The 26,765-nt window shown below is 35.1% G+C and overlaps 1 protein-coding gene across 1 annotated transcript in view; it reads left to right on the top strand.

The window, feature by feature from the left end:
• The first annotated feature begins 1,643 nt into the window (after positions 1-1,643).
• DNAJC24 (DnaJ heat shock protein family (Hsp40) member C24) overlaps positions 1,644-26,765 on the top strand; it is a 34,446-nt gene continuing 9,324 nt past the window's right edge. Inside the window, exons 1-3 of the mRNA XM_026706097.2 lie at positions 1,644-1,871; positions 6,663-6,795; positions 23,235-23,373. Coding sequence (XP_026561882.1) covers positions 6,688-6,795; positions 23,235-23,373 — 247 coding nt within the window. The 5' untranslated portion in view covers positions 1,644-1,871; positions 6,663-6,687. The remainder of the gene's footprint in view (positions 1,872-6,662; positions 6,796-23,234; positions 23,374-26,765) is intronic.

Raw genomic sequence — 26,765 nt, 5'->3', positions numbered from 1 at the left:
TGACATGCCAAATATATTTATGTTCCTTGCTGTAGTAAAACTGCTAATATAATCAGTAATAGCTTTTGGGGTAATTCCCTCTAAAACTAATTGGGCCTGAATAACTATTCCACGAAGAGAAATTTGTCACCTATAGACCATTGATAATTATGGCATGCCAGATCCTTAAGAATATTACGTTACAGAGATGCACATAGACAACTGCAAGAATGTATGAAATTGTTGTGTAATGGTTTCTAACTTACATTTTACTCTAGGATCTTTTAAGAATTCTCAAGAATGCAACAACCTTTTTGAGAACAAATAAAATCCCCTATTTGGGGTAATGGCATAATATGTTACCTCTGTTTCCCTTAAGCTCCTGGCAGCTTAAGGGAAAGTGGACATAATAGAACTTTAAGAACATAGGCACTGATCTTGCAGCAAACATATATGTTTGGAATCACTGAGTGGTAAAATAAAATTATCTTCCGCTTCTAAATAAAGGTTCACTACATCCTTACTTTGTAAACCAGTGTTGATGATCACCAATTTCTGTGAATGAAATCAGATTATGATATTAAATAAGTGAGAGGTCCTTGGCTACATATATTCTTCTTTATTGGTATAAAGAAATCTCCATCATTTACAAACTTGCTTGGTATATAAAATCATAACTCTGCTACCTTTAGCAGCTCGCAGTATTTACTCATTTCTCTGCCACACAAATGAACATATGATAGTATAACTATAGGATTCACTGTATAAGCTCAGTGCAAGTTAAACCAGTGTTACAGGACTACTGTCACACATCCCTACAAGACAACGTAATAGGAGAATGTTATTCTACAGTGACAGAAAATCAGGAGTCTGGTACCACCATTTTTTCACAAATAAAATTTTATTAAAAGACATTGACTTTCATAAGTTGCAACTCACTTCATCAGATTTTTCGAATGGTTAGGCCAGGGGTCCCAAAACTTGGCAACTTTAAGACTTGTGGACTTCCACAAGTCTTACGGTTGCCAAGTTTGGAGACCTCTGGGCTAGACTGATGTAAGATTTAAAATGGGGTGAGGTGGGGAAGAAGGGAGGAAGATAGGTTGCATTTGTTGAGACTTTCTGAGATTGCTTGAAATCTTTTGATGCAAGTTGAATAAAGATAAAGCCTTAACATTTGTCAGTCCGAAAAGTTGTACTGGTTTCTTGACGTCTCTGCAAACTGAACAAGATTTGGCAATATCATCTCTCAAATCTCAGCCTCTTTAATTGGGGCTGGAAGCATGAAATGACAGGTTGTATAGCTCTACCTGAGGTTCATATAAAATCCCAAGCCTCTAACACATCGTTCTTTGCGATGTTTAAATCAGTGGTTAACAGCAGTCAAGAGTTTGCCGTATAAAATACCAATTTCATTAAAAATCCCAATCTCATGACTGCTACATTTACAGCAGTCAGAGTTTACAATATAAAATCATTAATCTCACGGAAAATCCGCCTTAGTAGTAGTAAAACACACAGACAAGACACATAGAGTCCTTCCCCCCGCCTCTGAACCTACCCACGTTCTTCCCAGCTCCTCAGCGCAAAATACTCTTTTCCCCGCATAAAGACTGCTAAGCTTATAGTAGTAGGCTATCCTTGCTGGCCACGCCTCTCCTCCTTCCTGCGCCAATCAGGCGGGTGTGGGGGCAGGACCTCCTTGCGAGAGAGCGCTGCCGGAAGTATCGCCTCGTCCCTTCTGCTTGATGCTGGTCTTTTTTTTAAAATTTTGCTGCTGGAACCCCCCAAAAGGGGGACCATTTCGGGATTCCCCTCCCCTCCGATCCAGGCCATAGAGAGCGGGAGTACCGTGAAAGCCGGACTGGACGTTTGGTCACCCGGAAGAAGAGGTATGGTGGCCACGTTTGGCGTTTTAAACTACGATAGAGACTGACTTGTATCTCTAGAAAGGGCTTAATTCTCCTTTACTTCTTGTTCCTTTCGGTATGAGGAAGCGGCGAACTTTCCGGGCAGAAAATATAATGTGCATTTATATATACCATAATGCAGAATCCTGGATTCCGCCTTCAATAGCTACTTTCCAGAATTTCAAGTCATCGGCGTACCTATTCTTCAAAATTTGCAAAAGCCTCGTTTCCTTATCTCAATAAAAGCTTTGCTTCCAGTCCCACCTCACCACCACCGACCAAATCATTTCTTTAAATTAATACACCGGAGCGTTTTGCAATAGATCTGACTCAGAAAATATGCACGTATATAATGAGGCCTGTTTAGAGTTGCATCACAGTTTGTATCATACACGCACCTTGACGTTGTACTTTCTAAACCATCTCTGTTGGGTGTTTTATTAATATTAATTAATCATGCTCTAGCAGAACAAACTAGCCCTAGTGTCTAAAAATCAAGAATCAAAATCTAAAAACCTGAAGCTAAGAAACAGTTTCGCAAATGTGACATGAATAGCTACATAAATTGAAATAAGATTGTTTCTTATGATATTAGTAAGTCTACATTTCCAGGTATTCTTTTTATATTAACTTTTTCCTGCACTCTTTTCTTCTATAAACCACTACAATGCTTTTTTCTAATTTCACTTCCAAACTTACACATCATTCAAAGATATTTCTTCCATCCCAAAATCCTGAAATGCTTAATAAATGTTGTAAAGTGAGGGATGATCTATCCCTGAGTAAAACTTCGAAAACTCTTGAATTAGGAACCACAACTCTTGAATTAGGAACCACAGTGTTTGCCCCTTGTCTTAAATGTGAATCTCAGAATCTTAGATACTTTTCCGTTCCCTTGCTAAAAAATTCCTCTGCAAGTTAATTTCCTATTACGATATGTGGCCTTGACCGCTCTGCTTAACAGAATAGTAGCTGATTGCCTGTGATATTCCAAGTTGTATGTATGCACATGCGATGTACACAATTCATATTAGTTTAAGAAAAAATATTTGGCTAGATAATTTTTTATTGTGCTGGGGTAAACAAAAATGTAACAAAATGTAACATTGTCTTGATTACAGTAGACAGCTATCAAGTACTTTTAGGGAATCTAAAAGTACAGCGGATAGATATAATTACACTTGTCCGTTTTGTAATAGCCATACTAGTAGTTGTTGATAACACATTTCATTACGTCTCAGGTTCTAGTACAGTATAACAATGAACATTTGTCTTAGTCTGCATTTTACATCTGTACCAATAGCTTTTTTTGTCTTGATTGGCTGGCAACATTGTGTTTCCTGTATTGGAGGCTTTTAGTACGGCTTGGCTCTGAGTAAACGGACGGCTATCATTTATCAAAAAAGCTACAAAACAGACAGAAGATATTAGAAACACCAATCAAGCAGAACACAGCAAACTCCAAGACCAATAAACACAGACCAAGACTCCCAACCAATCAGGATGAAGAAAAAACCATTCTGGCACAGCAGTAGGCTTGCCCCAAATTTAAAACTGAAACAGCTGTGAAAGTCTCACTCGCAGACGAACACAATACAGAAGCCTGATGATGACAGATGAGATTCTGCTGAAATGTTGCTACAACTTTAAAAGCACAACTATAATGACGTGGGAAAATACCCGAACAAAGCTGAATACCATACATACATATATACATACATACATACATACATACATACATACACACACACACACACACACACACACAAACTATAGTATGTTTCACTCATATGGGCTTCGTATCCTCTTGGAAATTTCAAAGTCGACTTGAGAACTATATTAAATTCTTGCCTTTCTCAGCCTGGGTTCATAGCTTCAGGAATTCTAACCCTTATATTAAAACAACCAACTTTTTTTTCTGCTAACAAAGGGAGAGTCTAGAAGCCCATTTTTCAGCCTCCTGCAGAGGCTTCCCTCAAGCCTCCAGGAGGGCGAAAACGGCCTCAAACGAGCTGAAAATCATCTGGGAGGCGCGCACATGCACAGTGCAGGTAAGGGAGGTATGTGCGCAGGGGAGCCAGGGTGCATTGCATCGTAGGTGCTGGCATGCACATGCTTTTGGCACATCACAACAAAAAGGTTTGCCATTGCTGGTCTAGAGTAATCATATTCTGTACACAACTCAATATATGCATCTCTCCCTTGTGGAAATATATATTGGCAGTGATATTAAGTGTAATTGTCCCAATTAAGTGTAATTGTCATTCATGGATATGAAGGCTTGAAATGTTTTGTGTTCTTGAAATATTCTGAATTTAATATTGTTTTGTTGGTTTGAAAACACATTTGGGGTTTAAAACACTTGTGTAATAGTATGTGGGAATGACCTTGAGGGAGGAGAAGAGATACTACCTAGGAAACAAACAAAAATGTAGAAGCAATTGCTTAACCAGCCAAGAAAAAAAAAACTTTAAAAAGATCCGCCTAACACATTGGACTGTTGTGACAAAGTGACAGTGGGAGATTTGTATTTTCAGACTTGCAAGATTTTGTTTAATGTAGCTTTATAATAAAGTAGAATAAGCTCATGTGATTGTGTTTCCTGTTTGGATTATCTGGGAGAGCTGACAAAAAGCCAGAATTAGCTATTTCAAATTTTAGAACATTTCTAATGTATACATACACCAGACCTCAGTTTTGGCATATATCACTGTCAGATCCAGGTTCTATAGAACAAGGAATCACAACACCAACTTTTCTTCCAGTCTCTCTTCATGAAGTAAAATAATACTTAGAATGTATGAAAGTACTCCCTGGGTTCCAAGGTTGAATTGCTAAGTTATATACAGATAGTCCTTGTTTACCGACTGCTCATTCAGCAACTATATGCAATGGTTCTCAAAAACCTGTGATACAATGTCCCCATTGTCATGTGATTATGATTTAGGTGATTAGCAACCAGAGTAATGGTACATTTATGATGGCTGCAGGATCTTGTGATCTCAAGATCACCATTTTCAACTTTCACAGATGTTTTTTGACAAGCAAAATGGAGAAGACACAACTCGCGGTCATATAAGATGCTTAACGACTGCGAATGATTTGTTTAATGTAGCAAAAACTGACAGCATAGATGGGCACATGATGTTTCACTCTACAATCTCATCACTTAGCAATGAAGTTGCTGGTCCCAATTGCAGTCAATGAGGACAACAGTATTTTTTTTGCTATAACTGTTTATTGAATGCAGATGTTACTAATTCTGGAATACAAGATGACATAAAGTTTCAATTCTCTATTAGTGTGTTTTACTGGGAAGTAGTCTTAGATAAATTGTATCTATGGAAATGATGTGACAAAAATAGTTGAAATTCATGGTTTGGATGGAGCTGAAAGTTCAGTGGTTAATTTGGGTCCCACAAGATGGTGTTCTGGTTAAGCTCTGTGTGTTTTTAGGGGAGATAATAGCAGTTTCTTAAGTCTTATGTGATTCTAATTCCTCACCAAGGACTTTTCAAACTCTTTTCTTATCTCTAAGTGGACTTTGCAAAAGTGGACTTTTTTAGCAATTGGGATAAGCACTGTTAAATGGAGGAAGTGGCTTCCAAGAGCTTTCATTGCATTGGAGTTCTGGAGATTTGTTCTTCAAGAGTTCAGTTCCTTGTGTAATTGTCTCCCTGGTCCCAGTGGCTAATGAGATGCTGTCATGATTGCTTCACATTCAAAGCCTTTTTTCTTTCTTTGCCATTCATTAATGTAATGAGCTGTTAGCCACTGCCTGACATGAATTGTATTATGTATTTTACTACTTCAAGTCCTTGGGATTGTCTTTTTCCCCAGTGTAGTTGATTAAAAGTCAGCACTTTTGCATGTTGGTATTTTTCTCTCCATTTTTAATCTTAAAACTAGTTTTATAAGAGTTTATTTTTAAAAGCAGCATACAAAATATACTAAACAAAGCTGCAGTCCTTTTTATGCTTTCTATGGGGTAAATCAATGGGATTAATACTTTGTAATATACACCATCTTGAGTGTTTATTCAAAGAAATTTTTTCAATAGCTGGAATCCAAAGCACTGGCTTTTTAGACACTTCTAATGCTAGTCTACTTGAAAGTGTCTATCAGTTTTGAAGTACCTTCCCTTTTAAAAATCCTATTCAGGGTTATTGTAGCAAAAAATCAAATAAAAAGCTCCTTTGAGCACAAGAAATGAATTACATAATTTTATTGAATCATGGCAAAACTACTTAGGAATTTTTTTTCTAAAATCTCCTTTTATTTTACTCAAAATATTTCAGCATTAATTTTTAGCTTTTGCTGACTTAAAGTCATGGTTATAAAATAATTGTTTACCTTTTGTGAAATCTGTTTTTAATTTTATTTATTTTGGCCTGCACAATATTTTTGTCAATTTAATGGGCAGGTTTTCTGTTACTTTAACCTTAGTGTGCTTGTAATACTGTTCCTACTATTTCTCTTCCTAATTTCAGTTATAAGCATTCTCCATAGTAGTTTAGCTATATTGTTCATAAGATGGCAATTACAATTCCGATATATCCTTATAGGAAAAACTGCAGCTGTTGGTTTTCAGAATATGTATAGAAAAATATATCTGTTGGGGAAAAATTGATCCCTCCCTTTGTAGTAATTTGACCCTTCTGTTCATTTAAAATGTCAGAAATACCTTGCTTAATTTTTTGAGTCATGCTTGGAAACATTAGTTTTTTTCATCATTTTAAATTAACACTTACTTTTGTTCTAATAATTAAACAGAAAACTGGAAATACCTAATCATGCAATGGCTTTTGAAGACATACCAAAAAAGGACTGGTATAGCATCCTGGGTGCAGAACCTTGTGATAGTTTAAAAGAATTGAAAAGGAAATATCAAAGGCTAATATTGTTGGTAAGTAAATTTTATGTCTTTGAAAGGCAAAGTAATTCATTTACAAATACTTGATTGATAACTATCATATAAACAGAACAGATATAGCAGGTATTGGTTATATTATACACATATCTCTTACTAATTGAAACTGAATATTATTTCTCCCTCCAACCTCCAGGAAAACCATGATATTCTATAACTTTCTCTACATTCTAAAAATGTACAAGAAATTAATTGCTATTTTTTTAATCATGTGAAATGAAAATTAGAGGAAAGAACTATGTTCAGACTTATAAATAATTCTTTGTCTTAATTAAAGAAAATGCCTGACCTTTCTTTCTGAATTGTGGCAGCATGAAATGAATCAATCAGTGTTTGTGACTTTACAATTTGCTACCATGGAAGCAATTATAATGTCAGTAGTACTAGATTGGCATCACTGGATAAATTAAGCATAAGACACTGACTGAAAAACAAATGAATCCCCCCCATTCCTAAAAGTGTATTGTTCAACTGCAATAATATGATTAAAAAACAAGTACGTAAAGTTTTCTTAAGTGTGCCATCTATTTGTACAATCTATATCAATGAAATGTGAGTTTTTGTATTTATTCAGTATAAAGTATACCACTATATCATAGCATAGATTGATTTATATGTTGCTGTAAAGTTGGACAGACTAAGTTAAGGGAGTGAAGTTTTGCAAGTTTTGCACTACAGGTTTGCGTGGTTCTGTCATATCTGAAGATACAACTTTATAATTCATTGCTGTAAGGTGTTTTCATCTAAAATTGCTTAAGGGCATTAAATATTACAATTGCCACTGAATCTATGAAACTGTTCTATTTCTTCAATACTTCAAGATAAATACTTCAAAAGTATTTATTTACCTTTTTCTGCCCTATTGTTAGATAGCTACAATCCCATCATAAAATAAAAGCCTTTACAGACTTGACAGCTTTCCTAAGTCCAGCTGAACATAAAGTTTAGCTCAGAATGCTTGGAATTAAATTATTCGCTCTATAGAGATCAATTAAATTACATAATGCAGTATGAAGAAAACATGCTGCTCCTCCTAGAAGTTAATTTTCAACCTTTTTTTCGAAGCAAGTATTGAAAACAATTATACATGCATTTAAATTAGTTCCTCTGATACCACAAATAACTTGCAGTAATCAACAGAATAGAAATATTGAAAAACTAGGGTATATTTGGGAATAGTTTGTAAAATATGAATTTTCAGGGTTTTTTTTACAAATTTAAAAGGATAATCTCTTTTGAATGAACAAAAATAACAGCCCAGTGAGAATGGACCATATTCAGTGTCTTAAAAAATCTGAGGAAGACCTGAGGAACAGGTAGGAGAAAGTTTGGGGAAAAAAGGAGTTTACATGCTTGTTCAGTAAGCTTGCATAATATATCTACTAGAGTATTCTAAATGGTGCATTGATTTGGAGCACCTGTCATAAAGTATCTCTAGCACATTTAATTTTTCAATCTGTTCATAGTATTCAAAATTACATATGAACACAGTGCTTGTTGTGTGATGGATTGCAAGTATCTCTTGCCAAACAGTTGTTGCCAAGAAATAATTTGAACCAATAAACTGGAAATCTGCAGCCATGTTATTTAATCTATAGCAATATACATACACACAATTACTTTTAATGTACACTGTATATAATATATATTAATATATTTATTAGTAGGTGATGGTATATTTATCTCTTGGTGGTATAATTCAGAGACACTTAATTTTTGGTTTTGAATAGTTTGAATCAACTACTACTTCTGTGTATTTCCTGTATATATTTTTTCATTCTCACATTCCATATAATTCCATAGGAATACAAATCTAATATTTGTTGAAAAGACAAGGCCACTTAGATGGGGGTAGAAGATCAGCTTCCTTGGGGAAAAATGAAGTATACACCATGCTTACAATCATAGATGCATTTGGGATTTGAAAACTTTGCATGTCTATAATAGATAGAGGAATTGCATCCTGTAATGTAGAATATGTAAAAATGTTTATGCTATATAATCGGAATGAGAGAAACTCATTTTTACAAAATAGCCAAGGAGAAAGTAAAAAGTAGGTAATCCCAAACAAGAGATTGGCTAGGCCTAGAAATAGGGCATTCTACACAGTAACATTTTTGTAGTTCCCATTTGCCAATATATGAAGTTATTAAGAGATCATGGCATTTTTATGTATAAAATTTATTATTTGCTTTTATATCCTAGCTTTTCTCTTGAGACTTCAGTGAAGAGTACATAGGTGTCGTCCCTTCATTCTCACCACACAGCAATAATTCTTTGAAAGAGGCTGGAGTAAGGCAGAATTAATGGCTCAAAGTTACCCATTGCGTTTCCTATTAATTGGAGGCTTGAGCCTGTCTTGTACAATATGTTAATTGAACTTACAGGTACACGCATGAATATTTAAGAATAGATACTGAGAAGGGAACATGATTTAGATATTAAAAACTACATTTGAAGTTACAATTGCATCTGTTTACTTTTTTCTTTCTTGATAATTCCCATCTTTTTCTAAGCAAGTGGCTGTTAAAATTTAAATTGCTGTAATGGCCAGTTCTGAAATTACAAAGTCAGAGTACTTGAGTCTTCCTAAAACCAGGGGTCTGTCTGACAGCCGGATTGTTGTTCAAGTTGATAGCCTGTCTATTTGAAAGTAATAGACAGGCAGAGTTTAGGGTGGTAAAATCACATGTCCAAGTATCTTATCACAGCTGGTGGATCTAAATTTAAGTCTGTAAATGCTTCTACTAGTTAATGCCATGGAGCATCTCTTATGTTTAATAGAGTTTTAATATACATATTCTTCAATTGTGATTCTTCAGGTTATGCAATTTAAATAATTAGTGCTTACCTATGATTGGGTTTATGATTATAAGAAGTAAAGCTGAGGAACAGGTAAGGAGAAACTTTGGGGGAAAAAGGAGTTTACATGCTTGTTCAGTAGGCTTGTATAATATATCTACTAGAGCAGGGGTCGCCAACCTTTTGGACCTCAGGGACCACCAAACTCATAATTTTAGATCCCAGGGACCACTAACCGGTTCTGTGGGTGTGACCTAATTTGTGGGTGTGGCTTGGTGGTCATGAGACTGGCTGGGCATGGCTTGTATGTAAATATTATAAATATTTATATAAATATTGATTTTTTTATTAAAAAAGAGCAACTTTTACCCAAAACCAGGCAAAGCAGGCAGGCAGATTAAGTTGCTCACAGAATCATTCAGTGATCTATCTATCTGCCATCGGCTAGCTCAGTCTCTCAAATTGCTTGCCGTTGAGTCTGCACTGAATTTGCTTGCAAGCAAACCTTCAGTCTTAAGGGAGGTTTGGCTCTGCTGAGCCAAAGTACTAAAGACTAGCTAGAAAGCAAGAAATCCAACCATTTCCTGCTTCCTAGCTAATCTAAATCTCCCGGCACTGCAGAACAGATGATGGTCGGAAAAGGAAAAATAACAATTTAGCACGCAAGTTTACCGGGTAAGGAGTAAGTGGGCGGGGAGTGTTCCTGCGGGCCATGTGGGTGGCACAGTTTTGTGTTTATGTGCAGCCTGGATTAATTACTTTGTGGGGATGCTCTGGGGGTGAGATTTCTCGGTGGTCCACCAAAATTTTCTCACGGCCCACCGGTTGGAGACCTCTGTACTAGAGTATTGTAAATGGTGCATTGATTTGGAGCACCTGTCATGAAGTATCTCTAGCACATTTAATTTTTCAATCTGTTCATAGTATTCAAAATTACATATAAATACAGTGCTTGTTGTGTGATGGATTGCAAGTATCTCTTGGCAAACAGTTGTTGCCAAGAAATAATTTGAACCAATAAACTGGAAATCTGCAGCCATGTTATTTAATCTATAACAATACACATGCAGATAATTACTTTTAATGTACTTCTTAGTAGATGATGGTATATTTATCTCTTGGTGGTATAATTCAGATCACTTAATTTTTGGTTTTGAATAGTTTGAATCAACTACTACTTCTGTATATTTCCTGTATATATTTTTTCATTCTCACATTCCATATAATTCCATAGGAATACATGGGAAAATATTTCATAGAAATCATTTTTAATGCCTCCTCAAATTTCAGTCTAATCTATAGGGGAAAAGAGGGAAACGGAGGACACAAGCACTGTGGTTGAGAACTGCTTATTTCTGAAATCATTCATTTTCCATTTTTTACTCATTCTCCCATATTGCTACACAAAAAAGTTCTTCTGTGGACTTTTTAATCAGTAGTGTATGAAACAATGTTCTTTTTAATAGTTTAGTATAAACTAAAATTTATATGTATGGCATTCAGCTTTGTTCGGGTATTTTCCCACGTCATTGTAGTTGTGCTTTTAAAGTTGTAGCAACGTTTCGGCAGAATCTCATCTGCCATCATCAGGCTTCTGTATAGTGTTCAAAATTTATATGACTATAGTTTTCCGTTCCTTACCATTTACACTGCTTCTGGCCATCAATTGCTTTTTTTTCCACAGTAAGTTTTTTATTTTATTCATAATGATAAGAAAATTCAAAAAAAGAAAAAACTATAGGAACATCCATTTATGAATTAAAAGATAACATCAAAATATAATTCTTGCTTAATTATCATGAGAATATTTTTTGTAGAAGTTCTCCGTTGAACAAGATCCAAGAGGTTGATAATTTTATGGTCACTATAACATAGAAATAAGTGACAGTTACTCTTGAATAAACAAATGCTTAACTGGTGGCAGCCACTCGCTTAACAGAAAATTGTGGGATGATTTCTCATTAATTTGATCTTTTCAAAATCAAGTTGGAATAGAATATGTAGTTCTACAGTTGCTCCAATCTTACATCTTCTGTTACCTTCCCAAAAAGATAATACCCTGTTTCTCCAACAATATGGCCTCCCCCAATAGGAAGTCCCAGCATGTTTTATAGGCGTGAAATGAAATTAAGCCCCTCCCCCCAAATTAAGGCCTATATTAAAACATGCAAAATGGGGGGGAATGGTGGGGGGGCTTGCCGTTAGGAAGTACTTTTGTTGCACACCCGGATATGGTGCTGCCTGCATTGACCCCGATACGAAGTGCCCCACCAACACCGAGGTCAACACCCAAGCCATCGCCGCCCGCCCGAAGATGCAAGGGGGGGGAATTAAGTCACCCCCCAAAACAGACGGCCTAGCCATTTTTTCGGGGCTCAAAAAACAATAAGACTAGGCCTTATTATATGAGAAACACGGTACTAAAATATGATATTAGTAAAAATTAAAATGATATGTAAATGTTAGAGGTAATTGGTTTAAATTAATAGCTTTGAACAGGCAGCTTGAAGTCCCTTTGTTCCTGTGTCAAGAAATCAGAGCTAAAACAGGAGTTAGAAACTTGGAGCCCTCCCAGTGTTGTTAAACTGTAATTCTCAACATCCTATGTTATCAGTTATGCTAGTTGAAACTGCTGAGTATTATAATTCAGCAACATTTCAAGGGCAACTGGTTCCCATCCCTGATATAAATACATTCTTGATAAAATGTTACTATAGCCTCATTTTGTTTTTATCTTACATTAAAAACAATGTTACACACATACATCACACATTAAACATAGGTTTCCTTCTTTTAAAAAAAATAAATCTGATAGCATTCTACTTTAGCGAAGAAAAAAGATTTATCCACTTCCTTAGTTACTCCGTGTGTCAGGATAGGGCTGAAAAATTATAGTAGTTATTATATAATGCCTTTTTCTATAGAATTCAAGTTGCATTCTTATAACTAGTATGATGAGAGATAGAAGTTGATTTCATATACAGTATCGAGTGAAGCCATTGTTTTATGGAATTTTGATTTATTGAACAAACCACAATTGGATAGGGTGATATAATGTGTTAATCCACTATTGAACAAGCCACATGATAGTTTAATGCAGTATGTGAATGAATTTACTGTGTAATCTAAGATTCTTCCGGTACTTTTATTGGTTTCATTTAATCTAAAATCAGATCTTCCCAAACCTGACCTGGCATTTGAACAACAATGTCAAACTGAATTTCTGGTAGGGATCATAACAAACTACAGAACCATTTCTGGGCTGCTGTTAGAAATATTCTAGATACCTGGCAAATAAAGTCTCTCAGATATGCTTCAAGTTGGATGGTGACTGGAAAAATCCTCTCAAGAGGTTAGTAGCAAAGTATTGTGTGATTAACGAGAATCAGTGTGAGCCTGTCTGAGGAGATAGACAAAATTCTTGGGAATGCTAAGTCAATGACCTGTTTGTTAGATCCATGTTATTTATTAATAAATGGTAGTCTTGGTGCTTTGAAGGAGGCAGTGAAGGAGGCTTCACTTCTCAAGAGCACTTCATTGGACACAACCGTACTAGACAATTTCCAACCTTTTAGGGGAGGTTATTAAAAAGTTAGTTGGCTTGTTGTAGCTTCAGACCAACCTAAAAGAATAGATCCTTTTCATTCAGGTTTCAGGCCAATGCTAAGGCAGAAGTGGTCATATTTGTTAATGACTTCTGGCAAAATTGGGATAGGTTGATCCCAGCAGCTTTCAGTATTCAGCTGGTGCTGAGCGCAAAGAGAGATCAACTCTAAAGCTCCTAATGTGTAGGGTATCTTCAGGCTGAATACACTTACCGTCTTCTGTTTAACAATTCCATGAGAGTACTAGGTGCAATTAACTGTTAGTTTGAGGTCAAGTACCATTAGTATGAGGATGATATCCAGAAACAGCAAATTGCTCCATAATGCAGTGGGCAATTATAGGCATGTCGTGTACAATGGTTACCAGTAGACTTCCAGTTGCAATTCAAGATGTTGGTTATCCTCTACAAAGCCCTTCATGGCACAGAACCTATTTATTTAAGGGACTCTCTCTTCAATAGTTTGTCTTCCAGGTATTATCAGATACAGTTGGCATGCTCCTGGTCCTCCATTAAGCAGTGTCATTTGATGGAACCTAGGGGAGCACTATAATATTCAACCTGAGATCCATCTGACCTCCCCTCCCCAAATGTGTTTAAGAGAACTTTGAACACTTGGTTTTTTTCCTATGCTTTAGGATATAATTGGCTGTTCCTGTTCATTGCATTCTTTTTAGATTGGATGGTTTTATTCTGGATGCCTGTGGGGTTTTTGAAACCTTTTTATTGTAATGTTTTTATTTTATTTCACCCAGAGTTGTGGAGTTCAAAGGTCTTATAAATTTAACAAATAAACTCATCATTAATATTTCAGCTGAAATATATGAAATAGCCTAAACCTGCCAGATGTGTCATATGAAATAGCCTGTCCAAAATGGTCACATTTTCTTTAGCTATGAATCATCAAGGTAGACAGATTAACAGTTTTCAAGCCTAGGATGACATAGAGTTTCAAAGCACCTGAGGCAGATGACAAATTTATATTTTTTGCAAAATTAAAAAGAGCATTTTTATAATAGTAATGGTTTTTCTTAGCTACCCAGTCTTCAAAAATTGGATGAGTTACAAATTTAATAAATTGGTATTAAATTTACAGCTCAAAAAACACCCACTGAACAAAGGATAGGTGTGGTTAGTCTGATAAGGATGCAGATTTCATATCCTCTTATATAGCAGAAAAAGACAGTAAACTGTAGATCCTTGGATAAAAGTTAGATAGGTAACTTTGCAATGTGATGGACTTTCCCATCTTTATTTATAATTAATTCACCCATTCCTTTAGCTGTGCAGAAAGTACTTGCAAGCATTACTTGACGAGGTTGCTGGAAGCTTTATATAACACATTAATATTCTTTCAGTACCTTTTCCCCAAACCCTCTTCTGTCAAATTAATATTCACTCTTCCCTATTGATTTAGGTTAGATTTTCCGTTCCTTTTGTTATCCCAAAAAGTTTTTTATTTTTATCTTTTACAAACATCTCTTTTGGTGAACAGTGTGATTCCAGGTTTTTACATTTCCATACAAACATGACCATAATTACATATCTATCTTACATTTTCAGTTTCTTATCGTATCATTACATTTTCCATTTTCTATACATTTTCAAAAATATTCTTATGTTTTTCACATTTATTTTTTCCATTTTTAGTTCAGAACTTATTCTGTTTTTCTTTAATTATACTCTTATCTTCTTTATATAATATCTTAAAATTCTTATTTCTTAATCTATATTCATTGTACTTTTATACTTTTATCTGTCATATTTGCAATTTCATCACATATTCTTATTTCATTATTCAATAAATTCCATCTTAGTTTTAATTAATTCCAAACATTTCCCCCTTAATTACCCATTTGAGTTCACCACCTTTTATATATCATTCAGTTTACTCATATTAAAAAATACTATAATATAAACATTTTACATTCCTTTATAATGTCATTATTAACCCCTGTAGTTCTACACAGACTTTCAAATCACAATTGAAGAAGAGAACAAAGTTGCTTCTTGATACCTCTTAAGGGGAAGTGTGTAAATCCATAATTCATAAAATTGCTAGATACTACCAGTACTACTATATTTGTCTGTAGAAGAGCATGAACTTTCAGGGTGGAACAGCCAGCAAATATCAACGTGGAAAGTGGCAGTGTTGAATTGATGTGGCAATTAAAGCAAAACTTTAAATGAGGGATTATTGCAGTAATTTGTAACTATTTTTTTTCAAACAAAACATTTTATCGACTCAGAAATATGGATTTAAAAATTGGTTAAATATCATTCAGCTTGGATTTTATTTAAGTTCTTGAATGATTATATTTGCATTATTGCTCTTATAAATATTTAGTTTTGTTTCCTTTTGCATTGAATTAGAAAGTGTATCAGTTATAAAAACAATCATATTAAACAGTCTATTCCATAAATATCAATGTGTTCAATCCCAAAAAAATTCCAAGATGTGTATTGATTACATTTGACAGAACATGTGCTAGCATATTCAGTTTTTAAAATGAGTAGCTATCTTTTTTTTTAAATAACATTTTATTGAGTTTTAACAAAACAAATAAAACATCTTATTTGAATACAGTATGGTTCTGGGTTATTACATTTCCATACAGACACAATTTTGTATGCATATTCATCTTATATATTCAACTTCATATGTTATTACTCTTTTTCCAACTTCTCACTATTTCTCCCTTTACTTCTCTTAATTTTCTTTTATGGTTATCTCATTTTCTTCTTATTCAATTGAGTAGCTATCTTGAAGATACAAATTGAAATTTTATGTTCACATCCTATTTTTATTTTAAAATATATGGATAAAATACCCAAGATTTCCTGCTACTTTTTATTTAAGTATTTACAGCATTCAGAGAATATATTGGAATGGAAGCTCACATTTAACTTTACATTTTTTTCTGCTGATCTCTCTGACCTGGCATTTGAATAACAATGTCAAACTGAATTTCTGGTAGGGATCATGACAAACTACAGAACCATTTCTGGGCTGCTGTTAGAAATATTCTAGATCTCTGGCAAATAAAGTCTCTCAGATATGCTTCAAGTTAGATGGTGACTGGAAAAATCCTCTCAAGATGTTAGTAGCAAAGTATTATGTGATTAACTAGAATCAGTGTGAGCCTGTCTGAGGAGATTGACAAAATTCTTGGGAATGCTAAGTCAATGACCTGTTCATTAGATCCATATTTATATTTATTAATAGTAGTATTTTATTTTTGCTCTTAAAATGTTGGTTTAGCATTTTATGTTTAGAAAGCCATTGTTAAAAGTTAATTCGTATATCGATGCAATGAATACAACTTGTTTGATTGTATTAAATTTGCATACTGTAACAAAGTTGAATCCAGAAAAAAAGGATATAGGATTATATTTGTAATATATATAAATTGCAATTAATATTTCAGGCCTAGAGCATGAGTAGAGAATTTTGCCAAGGAGCAAAGGGATTATAAATTGTTTAGGGTGTTCAACATAGATGAAAGGGATGAACATGAGACCTCAGGAGGAAAAATGAATTTTTGTCCTGGAGATAGCTACCACAGAATCACTAGATTACTGGATTACTGGATTACTAGATTACTCGATTACTATCAGCAAAGTTGCTTTAAGGTGCATTGTAGTTTCATTATTATTTTTAAATTTTCTTTATACTTGAGGATTTATCATATTTCTTAATGCAAAACTAATTTATTGAAAGAAGCATAAAGGATATGTATCTATGCAATGTTTAAAAAAATGTTTGAATCTCATTTTGCCAGTAGAGTTCTATATATGTTTTGTTCTAAAGTTTTTGGAATAAATGAGCATACAAGTTGCAAATTAAATCAGTTAATTAATCTATATATAGTTTGGAGTCTTTTCTTTTTAGTTTTCCATTTTGCAATTTGAAAAGGAATATGTACACATTAATGAAAAATAGCATAAGTAAAAATAGTTACTTATGATTAATGTTTTAAATAATGTGGAAAAAAGTTTGAATGTAATATTTCAGAATACATTAGGTGGCAGTCGTGTGCTATATTTGTTACTAGGCCTTTATCTTTGATATTTTACTTTTTTTCTTAATGCAATTTAAAAATGGATGAACCATATCTTTTAATTATTTGTAATCTTGTGTTTATTATATCACTTAAAGATTTAATTGCAAAATTTATAAACAGTTATGTGACTTTTTTGCATTAAATAAGTTAAACATAGTATAATAAAAACAAAATAACTTTTAATTTTGAATATATTTAAGGGCAGCGTATAGTAACACTTTTTAAATAAGCATTGAATAACTGCTTGTAGCATTTCTTTTGATATGTATCCTTTTTTCCTTTTAAAGTAGCAACTTGAAGAAATTATATTCTTTCCCCTGAGACTAAATGTAAAATTTTCACATATATGTGTAAACTCCTTATTAAACAACTGGGATAGGTGATTGTGCCCTGCTAATTAGAACTGTGTCACACTTAGGGTTAATTTCCTTTTTAATTAATCAGAGTTTAATATAATCTATCTTTCCCACTCTTTTTTTCTCTACTATTCTCTTTTTCTACTCTTGGACTTTCTTAGACTTGAGATAATGTCTTAGTTTTTAAGCCATTAGCATTAAATCTTTACTTTTATAAATACTTGCCTCTTGTTTATCTATCATAACTATAACATTGCTCCTAATTTTTTCAGTTTCATGTTTTGGTATAATTTGGGGTTATTTTGAGAACACAAGTTTTTTTAGTATCAAATAAATGCTGATGAGTCAAAGAAGACACAATTAAACTTTTAGCATGGTGTTTTTAATGTTGTGTTGACATATTGAACAAGAGCACATAACTTAGGACCTTTTTTTTCCTTGTCTGTATTTCACAGGTAAAAGGGCTGGGGAATTCAAAACTGGTACAGCCATGTCATTAATTTGGCAGAAAGATCAATTAATAGAAGAAAAGCATTGAAGTGTTGACAGAGCATGCTATCTAATTAGTACCTGATGAACCATGTAGGCCGCAGAGCAAAGAGCTAGCTGTTGTACAAGACCTTTTATGTGCAAGTCATTAAGTCTGTATAGTAACCAAACCAAAAGATCTTAAATGGAGGGTTTTTTTTTTTTCACCAAAGAACTATCCTGTGATGTATTGAGGATCTCCCATGGATTTTGTTAGAAGTAAAATGAGGAGCAGGTGTTTAAATCATGTGCTCCATCAGTTACCTCCATTACCTTCTAAGGAACAGTTACTTACCTGATATTCTGCTTTTTCATTGGTATTTTTCCAGTTCACCAGTTATATTTTATCTGTAATTATTTTATATAGAATTGTTTACGCGTGCACACACACACACACACTTCATGTTCATTGGGAACACGCTAGTGTTCCATCTTCTTAACAATGGACTTTCCAAGGTCTGCAGCTGTTTTGGCTAACAGAAAGAATCCCATATGTACCATTGAAGACCTGCTTATGTTCCCCCCAAATTGCCAACAAATCAGATTCCTTGGATTTCCCACCCTGTAGGATGGGAAATTCAAGTTATAGATTTCAACTTCTGTAGAAATCTTTGCTTTCTCATTATTTGAGTTTCTTTTTCTTGTAAAATTTGGATTCAATTATCCTTGCATAAATGGTTGATTATTTCTCCTCAGAATTGTGTTCTTTCTTCTGAATTTTCCACAATGAAGTTTTGTTTATAATTACCGTGAGCCATTATAAAATACAGGGCAAAACCTCAAATGAAGAATTTGACTTGAATCCAGAGATCCTATGAATTGAATTCTTCTCTCAGATTTAATAATCATAGGGGCAGAGACTTTTAGCTCTAAAGTGCATATTCATAAAAAAGTAGATGATGCAGAAAACCGAACAGGAATTGGGGAAAATCCCATAAAATCTTTAATGGTATCATGTCACCCCTAATCATTCTCTTCATTAGACTAGGCATACCTAGTTAGGGATCATACCTAGTTCCCTTAGCCATTAGCACATTAGCATCCAGACTGCTTATCATCTTTGTTGCTCTTCTCTGCAGTTTTTCCAGCATCTCAGCATCTTGGGAATCGTGACAACCAAAACTGGAGAGAGTATTCCAAGTGTGGCTTCACTAGTGCAGTATAGATGGTGCTACCACTTCTTATGATCCTTGATGCTGTCTCTTTGTTGATGAAGCCTAGGATTTCATTTTTTGGCAGCTGTGGAAAAGGGGTGTTGGTCTTACCTGATATACCTCTTCTCCGGGAGTTGAATGGAGAATCCAGTCCCACCCTGTATTCTGTCTGGTCAGAGTCAGGATGGAATTTTTTTTTGGGTTTCATCAAGTAGACTATCTTTCAGAAGATGATGGACACTGGAATTTGCTTCAACTTTGTTCAGAACTGGGAACCGTTACCAGGGGTGGGGGGGTGTCCTCAGTTTTTCAACTCGGTCTGCAGAGCTAGGAGATTAGAGACTATCCATCCTGGATTCTCCCTTCGACTCCCCGAGAAGAGGTGTATCAGGTAGGACCAACGCCCCTTTTGGCAACTGTGGCACACCACTGTTCAAGTCCATCAAGATACTTTTGAACCTTGAATCTTTGCAGCTGGCAAAGGTGGCTGGAAGGTGGCATGGCATTTAGCAACAGTGGCTAAAGTTGAGTTTCTCTTTAACTGAGTCTGACTTGATAGACATGTTCTCTGGGTGACAATCTGTGATGAGATTTTCTAAGGCATTATGACAAACTATTCAGTAACTTAATTAGAGAGGAAAAGAATTCAGCAGCACAGGGGCGCTCACAAAAATACAATTCCTGTGTATTTAAAACAAATGTTAAATAATCAAAAAGAAAAACCTGATCCAAGATCCAATAAGAGAAAAATGGGGTGCTGCTGAGAAGAACAAGGAAGAAAGTGAGGGAAGACCCTCAGGTATGTGGGCAGCCAGGATGTCTATCATTCTGTATAGGTCCAGGAGTTTCACCCTGAGCAATAGCAGCTCTCTGGCAATGGCAGTGGAGGGAGCTTGGGCGGGGGGGGGGGGGTTTCCTAATAGCTATCTAAATAGTTGATTTGCAGATTTCAGCTAGCCTTTGGCTAAGATGAGATGTGGGCAATTATCCACTGTTCATACTCCTATAGTGAATAATACAGGGGTCCCCAAACACCGGTCCGGGGACCGGTACCGGTCCGGGGAACAATTTCTACTGGGCCGCCGGTTTGCTGGGCGCCGCCATCTTGTTTTGATGAAAAAGTGCTTCCGGTGAGCTTTTCTGGTTGGAAAGCGGCGTTTGGGTGCTGAAAGAATCCTCACGCCTTAGTTTCATCAGGGGGGGGGCAGCTTTGAACAAAACTAAGGCGGGAGGATTCTTTCAGCATGCATGGCAAGGCGAGCCGAGCGACCATCCTGAAGCCGTCGCGAAGCCCATCGACACAGGTACAAAGGAGGAGTTGAAGGTGGCGGGGAGAAGCGGGGGACGGCTGGCTGGCCAGTCGCTCAGCTCGCTTTGCCATGCGTGCTGATGCCGGTACCGGGCCGCAGATGATTTTGTGATGCCAGTACCAGGCCGCGGCACAAAAAAGGTTGGGGACCACTGGAATAATAGATTATAGTTTGTTTGTTTTAAAAAGGATTAAAATATTTATCAAATAAAAACATTACATAACATTTTTTGCAACAATATGGAATCAATTGGTAGGAAGAAGGTTGTGAGTTGGCTAGATGGGAAATCCTTATTATCTAAAATAAGATTAGGTATAGGTCAGTTGTATTGCCTCAGAAATGTAAATGGTGGAAACAATATTTATATAAACATCACTATTGTTTATGTTTATGTTCCTAAAACTAAATTTTTAAAAATTGAAACACAGTGTGTAAAAATGAAATGTTTATTTACATGTCAGTATCAGAAATATTATAATTTTGTTCTTTTCCCTAAAATATTATTCAGTATTTGAAGTAATCAATTAATAATTAGATATTAGACCTTTCCATTAGCAATTTAAATATGTTGCAACTCATTACATTATTGTTTTGTAGTTTCATTTTGGCTTCCTTTCGTTCCTTTGTTTTCAGAAAGAGTGAATGAAAAAAATAATAATGCTACTAACCTATTCTCTGCATTCTTAAATGACATGCTACTTCATTGCAATTTTACTGTGTCAGGTGTAGAACTATAAGTAATCCTCAACTTACGACCATTCATTCAGCAAACTGTGATCCTACGATCAGAATTTGGGCATTTAGTAGCCCACATGCAGTTACAATTGCTGGGTTGCTGCAACTCCCCCACTACAACCAATCTCTCCCCAATCTATGCCCTTTTCTCTATTCTGCACAATGGTACTCATAGCCAGCAGAGCTGGAGCTGAAGAGGGCCAGGCCTGCAACAGCCTTGCCCAGCTGCCGCTGCCTCCAGGCCTCTGCTTCATCCCCAGGGCTGCCACTGCTGTTGCCTCAAGCCCCACACTGCACCACTTCAGCATCATTCCCCAGTTGCCTCAGGAAAAAACACCTTTGGGACACGCTGCTTGGTAATAATTCTCCTTGGCACATTTCTTCGTGCCGTCTTGATTAGTCCCAATTAATGTAGTATCCATCCAATTATGGATTTTGATCTTTATTTTTCAGCAAACAGCATGCCAAAAACTCATTGGGGTTCAAGTTGATACTATTGAAATGTTATCAATTCTGCCAGAAAAAAATGAATGGGAAAATATATTTTCAAATGTATGGTCAATGGTCTGGAAATAATACATGCATAAATGTTCATTGCATGATTTTTCTTTGCTTGATCATATTGATTCCCCTTCAGAAATAACACTATGGAACACTATGGAACAAGTTCAAAATATATTTATGGATGGTGCCATGAGAATAAAGAAGTTAAGACAAAGTCTTTCATTGCCTCTTCTATTGCATTACCAGTATAAATTTTATATTTTGTAAAGATCAAGTCACTTTGAGATTCTTCCATGTATTCTCTCTGTAAAGTTAGATTTATATTTTTGTACCTGTCTTACTGTGATCCACAAGTACTAAAAACAAGAAGAAGCTTTGGGGAACATTAATAATTCTGTGTTCAAAAAACAAACTATAATAGTACCTTTATCCCCATGAAATAACAAATCATGATTAAATCATTGATTTAATCTATTATTGGTTTAATTTCTAATCTAGGATTTTAGTCCAGCTGTGTAATTTATATGATACTGATCTGTGCTTCTATTGTTCCATATATTCAGTATTCAATTAAAACATCTATGCAACAGTTGTAAGTGCAAAAAATGGTCCTGTCACTTTTTTCAATGCTGTTGTAACTTTGAACAGTCATTAAATGAAAGATTATACATCAAGGACTACCTGCATTTTGCATACCCTGTATCCTACCTCTATTATCAGATATAAAATACATGCATTGATCTATAGGTTTTAATAATTTGGGCTTTTTACTCATTGTATTGAAATACATTAAAGTTATAAACTATCTGTTCCAAAATAGCACTACGTATATGTCAAACTATTTACATTTAATAGTGTTTTGTTAACTGTTTCAACTCCATACCCCCCCACAGTTCAAACAAGCATTTTAAATGGACAGTAAACATTGACAGTGTGATATAATTTGTATTTACTAACCAAGTTGAATGTGTCTGTATTACATAATAAGCTTCCAGTTCCATCTTGTTTTAATTTGTGAATCTTTGTTTCTCTTTGCATTAATCATTCTCCTGAGGTAAATTGTCCATAAGACCAGTGATTCCATCGGCAAATTATCCAGAAAATGCTATCAGTGCACACTGTGACATTTGTGCCACTGGTGTATTTGCTGCTATTGCAGTAGCCTAATTATCCTGGCAGCAGTCTCTTCTGGCCAGCATTGTTCCCTTTGTTTTGTTTTTTTTCATGGCACCGTGGTCTAACCTTTATGGTGTCCAAACACCTCACAGCAGATCTCCTATTTATTATTGATTCTCTTCCTTCCCTCCTCTTTCTTTTTTTTCTTTTTCCTCTTTTCACTTTCCTTTTTTGACTGGCAGTATCATCCAGACAAACAGAGCACAGATGTGCCAGCAGGAGAAGCAGAGGCACGCATGCAGAGGTTCATCGAAATTGATCGAGCATGGAAAATTCTAGGAAATGAAGAGACAAAAAAAGAGTATGACCTGCAGCGGCGTGGTAGGTTCCTACCGAGGAGTGCTGTAGTAGCAGCAGAAGCTCTCAATGGGTCGAAAGTGTGGGAATAGTTTAGTTTCTGAAATATTATTTGTTCAACCAAAACATTTCATTTGCTTCTATCTTGCTTTCATATTTAGATTTCATATTTATACTGATTGCCACATCTGCATTAGGCAGTTAAAAACATTAAGTTATTTTCGACAAAGCGTTAGGTGATAACTGTTCTAAATGCATGTAGCATTTAGATAATAATGACTTCATTTAGCCATTCTTCATTTGACAGTATTTAAAGCATTTTCACTAAATGTTCTTAATTACTGGAGTCACGCCCTTTGCTACATTCCACTGTTACATTTTAAATTAGTTTGAGTAATTTATGTCAAAGGTATCCTGCAGCATATGGTTTTATGAACACTTTGCAATAATTAAACTATTCTTTCTATCACCTTTTACAAATCAAGTGCTGTCCTAGGATATATTTTTTTTTCATAAGGCATGTCTGATGCCAGCTAGTTTTCAGCAAGCAAGTTATAACCACAATTCATTTAACCAGGCAGTTCCAGCATACCTTTTTGTATATCTCTTGAAATACAGCTTTGTAAAACAGTGACAGGCTGTTGTGAAAAGGAAAAGGGGAAATGTAGGTCAGATCTGTCACACATGGGCTACCATTACATGACGTGATAGGCTGTCTTTCTGCTCTGGCCTCAGGATAGGAGTCCCTCAGCCTTCCATTAGAACCTTCAATAAATGTATATCCACCCTCCATGTTAATGGGGGGAGTCAATAATAGTGTATTGCCTGTAGGGAAAACACTCAGTTGCACTCTGAAGTAACACACTCTGGTTCAGCATTGACGTGTAGCTACCACCACTTTTTAGTGTGTCTGATAAAAGACACACTGTCTCTGCAGCATGTTATTGAATTCCCTTCCATTGTACGTTGGCACACCATCAAACCTTTTTAACTTCCCTGCTGTGAAGGTTGCCACAATTTTATTTGAGAAACAAAGGCTTAGTCAGCGTGGCTGGCAGATACATATAATATACTGTGTAGACAAGCTTATTTTTGTTCATTAATTGTTTGAAAATGTGCAATGGACAAAATAATTTTTGATCTAATCGTATGGCTTAAAGCCTAAGTAAAAAATTAGCGCTTGTTAGGCAAAAGAAGAAGAAGCAGCTCTGCTTTTAAGGAGGGGAAAAGCCCCCCTTTTGTAACAACTGATGAAAATTATTTCATTCAAACGTATTACATAATTACATTTGAAATAAAAGTATAATCAAATGTGGAGAATAAAGATTTTATTATTTATTTAGTAAAGTTTTCCTAGACGTAAATCTTTAAATATTTAAAACTTATCCAGATTTATTTGATTTGGTTGAACATGGCCACTGACGTGCGTTTCTTCTCGTTCTGAGAGGTTTGACAGTTTTGATGGAAAGAAGTTATTTAATAGTAATCTACATGCTAGGCCTTGCTGCAATCACAGGAATGGCAACATGTATGCCTAGGATAAAGTAGCTTTTGTTTTAGCTAAATCTGATGTATTAACTGTTTCCTTCATTGGGATGTCTCTGCCAGTAGAAGTGATTAAACTATCAGAATGGTAGTCAGCATTATCTCCAAGCTGGGATTCCTGACTTACTGTTTTCTCACTATCCTGAAAATGTGTAGTTAGAAAGCAATTCCAGGAACAGAGATTGGCACTGAATATAAAAGAATAACAAGCCAGTAATCCCAATTAGGATATAACATAAAACCAACTATAGTGAGCGGCTTCTTTATTTAAATCTTGCCTCAACCACCAGAAACAATTGGAACACAACTCCTAAGCTTGTTGAACCAAGAAAAACTAATTGGGCAGCATTTATTAGTTTATGAATAGACACATTTATGAAGATTTCTGGCATATGTTCTGTTAATGGGATTTATTTTATTTTTATTTCTTCAATGTATAGCAAAATGTTAAAAAACAAAGCGACATCAGCCATGGTCAGTCCAACTTATCAAGAGTAAATGCATATATACGTTGTTTGCAATATTGAATATAGGTAGGTCTCAATTTACAACTTGTTGCTTAGCAACTGTTTGAAGTTAAAATGACACACACACCCCATGTACTTCTACACAGCTGCCCCCAATCACAAGATTGCATTTTAAACACTTAGTAACTAGTCAGTATTTGTGACCATTTGCAGCATCCCATGGTTCCATGACCACAATGTATGTGACCAGTGTTTACTTCTGATTTCTGACAAAAAAAAACCATTAGAGATAATGGGTTCACTTAATGACCATCTGATTCACTTAATGACTGCTGCAAAAAAGTGTAAAATCAGGTCACATTATGACCCACTTAACAACAGGCATGACTTACAATCAGGATTCCAGACTCAATTCCATTTGGAAGTTGAGGGCTATCTGCACTTAATTGTTTTGCTAAGTACATCTACAGAAGCAGCAAATGAAGCTCCAAGAAAATAGTTATAGGGATTCAACTATTTCTTAGAAACTATTTAATAAAAATATACTGAAAGTTTCAGCGAGAAGTTTCAAACATTTAATTAAGTGTCACAATAATTTTGTTAGAGCTTATTTGCTGCCTCTTTAAGTCACAATTTATATACATTGCCAAATTTTCTCAGGAGATATGTAACTCTGACTCTTATTCATCTTTTGTTAAAATGTTGTTTCATTGATTTGTGAGGCATACATTTAAATCTAATTACTTCTAGATGTCTCTTCAGTAAAATGTAAATTTAAGATTATATAAGTTTTATTAGGTTCCTTGCTTGCAGTTCTATGTATATCTAAAATCCAATTATTTCTGCTCACAAATGATTCACATGGTCTTTTTACTGCACTTATGTTTGCTAACTTCTCTTTTCTAAAGTTTTTCATTAATTTGTAAAATGTGTGTTCATTTCAGTTTCGCCAATATGCTAGTCTTCCAACATTTTTCTTTAAGACTGTCTTTTCATATTCTACTAAAGATGGTCAAATAGTTCAGATGAACATTTTAATTACAACTTTGCTGTGATTTAAAAGTGACCATTTTGAAAGCCCATGAAAACCAGCCATGGGTGCAGGAATGTTATAATTACTACCACTGAGGAATAATGGAGCTTCATCTTGGGACTATTAATTGTGGTATTCCTTTTCTTTGTTTTCGCTTTTGTTTGGTTTTTGTTTTATGTTTTTCTTTTTCTCCTACATATTTGTTGGATTGTTAACAATGTTAATTGTTTAATCAAATTTTACGATAGGAAATGTACACTCATCAGAGTTGTTAATTGGTGGCTTAAAAACCTTGCAAATTAAATAAATAACAAAACAAGCTAACTCATCAAATTTGCAGATAACACCAAGCTGGCGGGAATAGCCAACAC

This window comes from Pseudonaja textilis, chromosome 1, assembly GCF_049901715.1.
Source record: "Pseudonaja textilis isolate UNSWEBS1 chromosome 1, rPseTex1.2, whole genome shotgun sequence".
NCBI lineage: Eukaryota > Metazoa > Chordata > Lepidosauria > Squamata > Elapidae > Pseudonaja > Pseudonaja textilis.
This window is presented reverse-complemented; position numbering and strand designations above follow the sequence as displayed.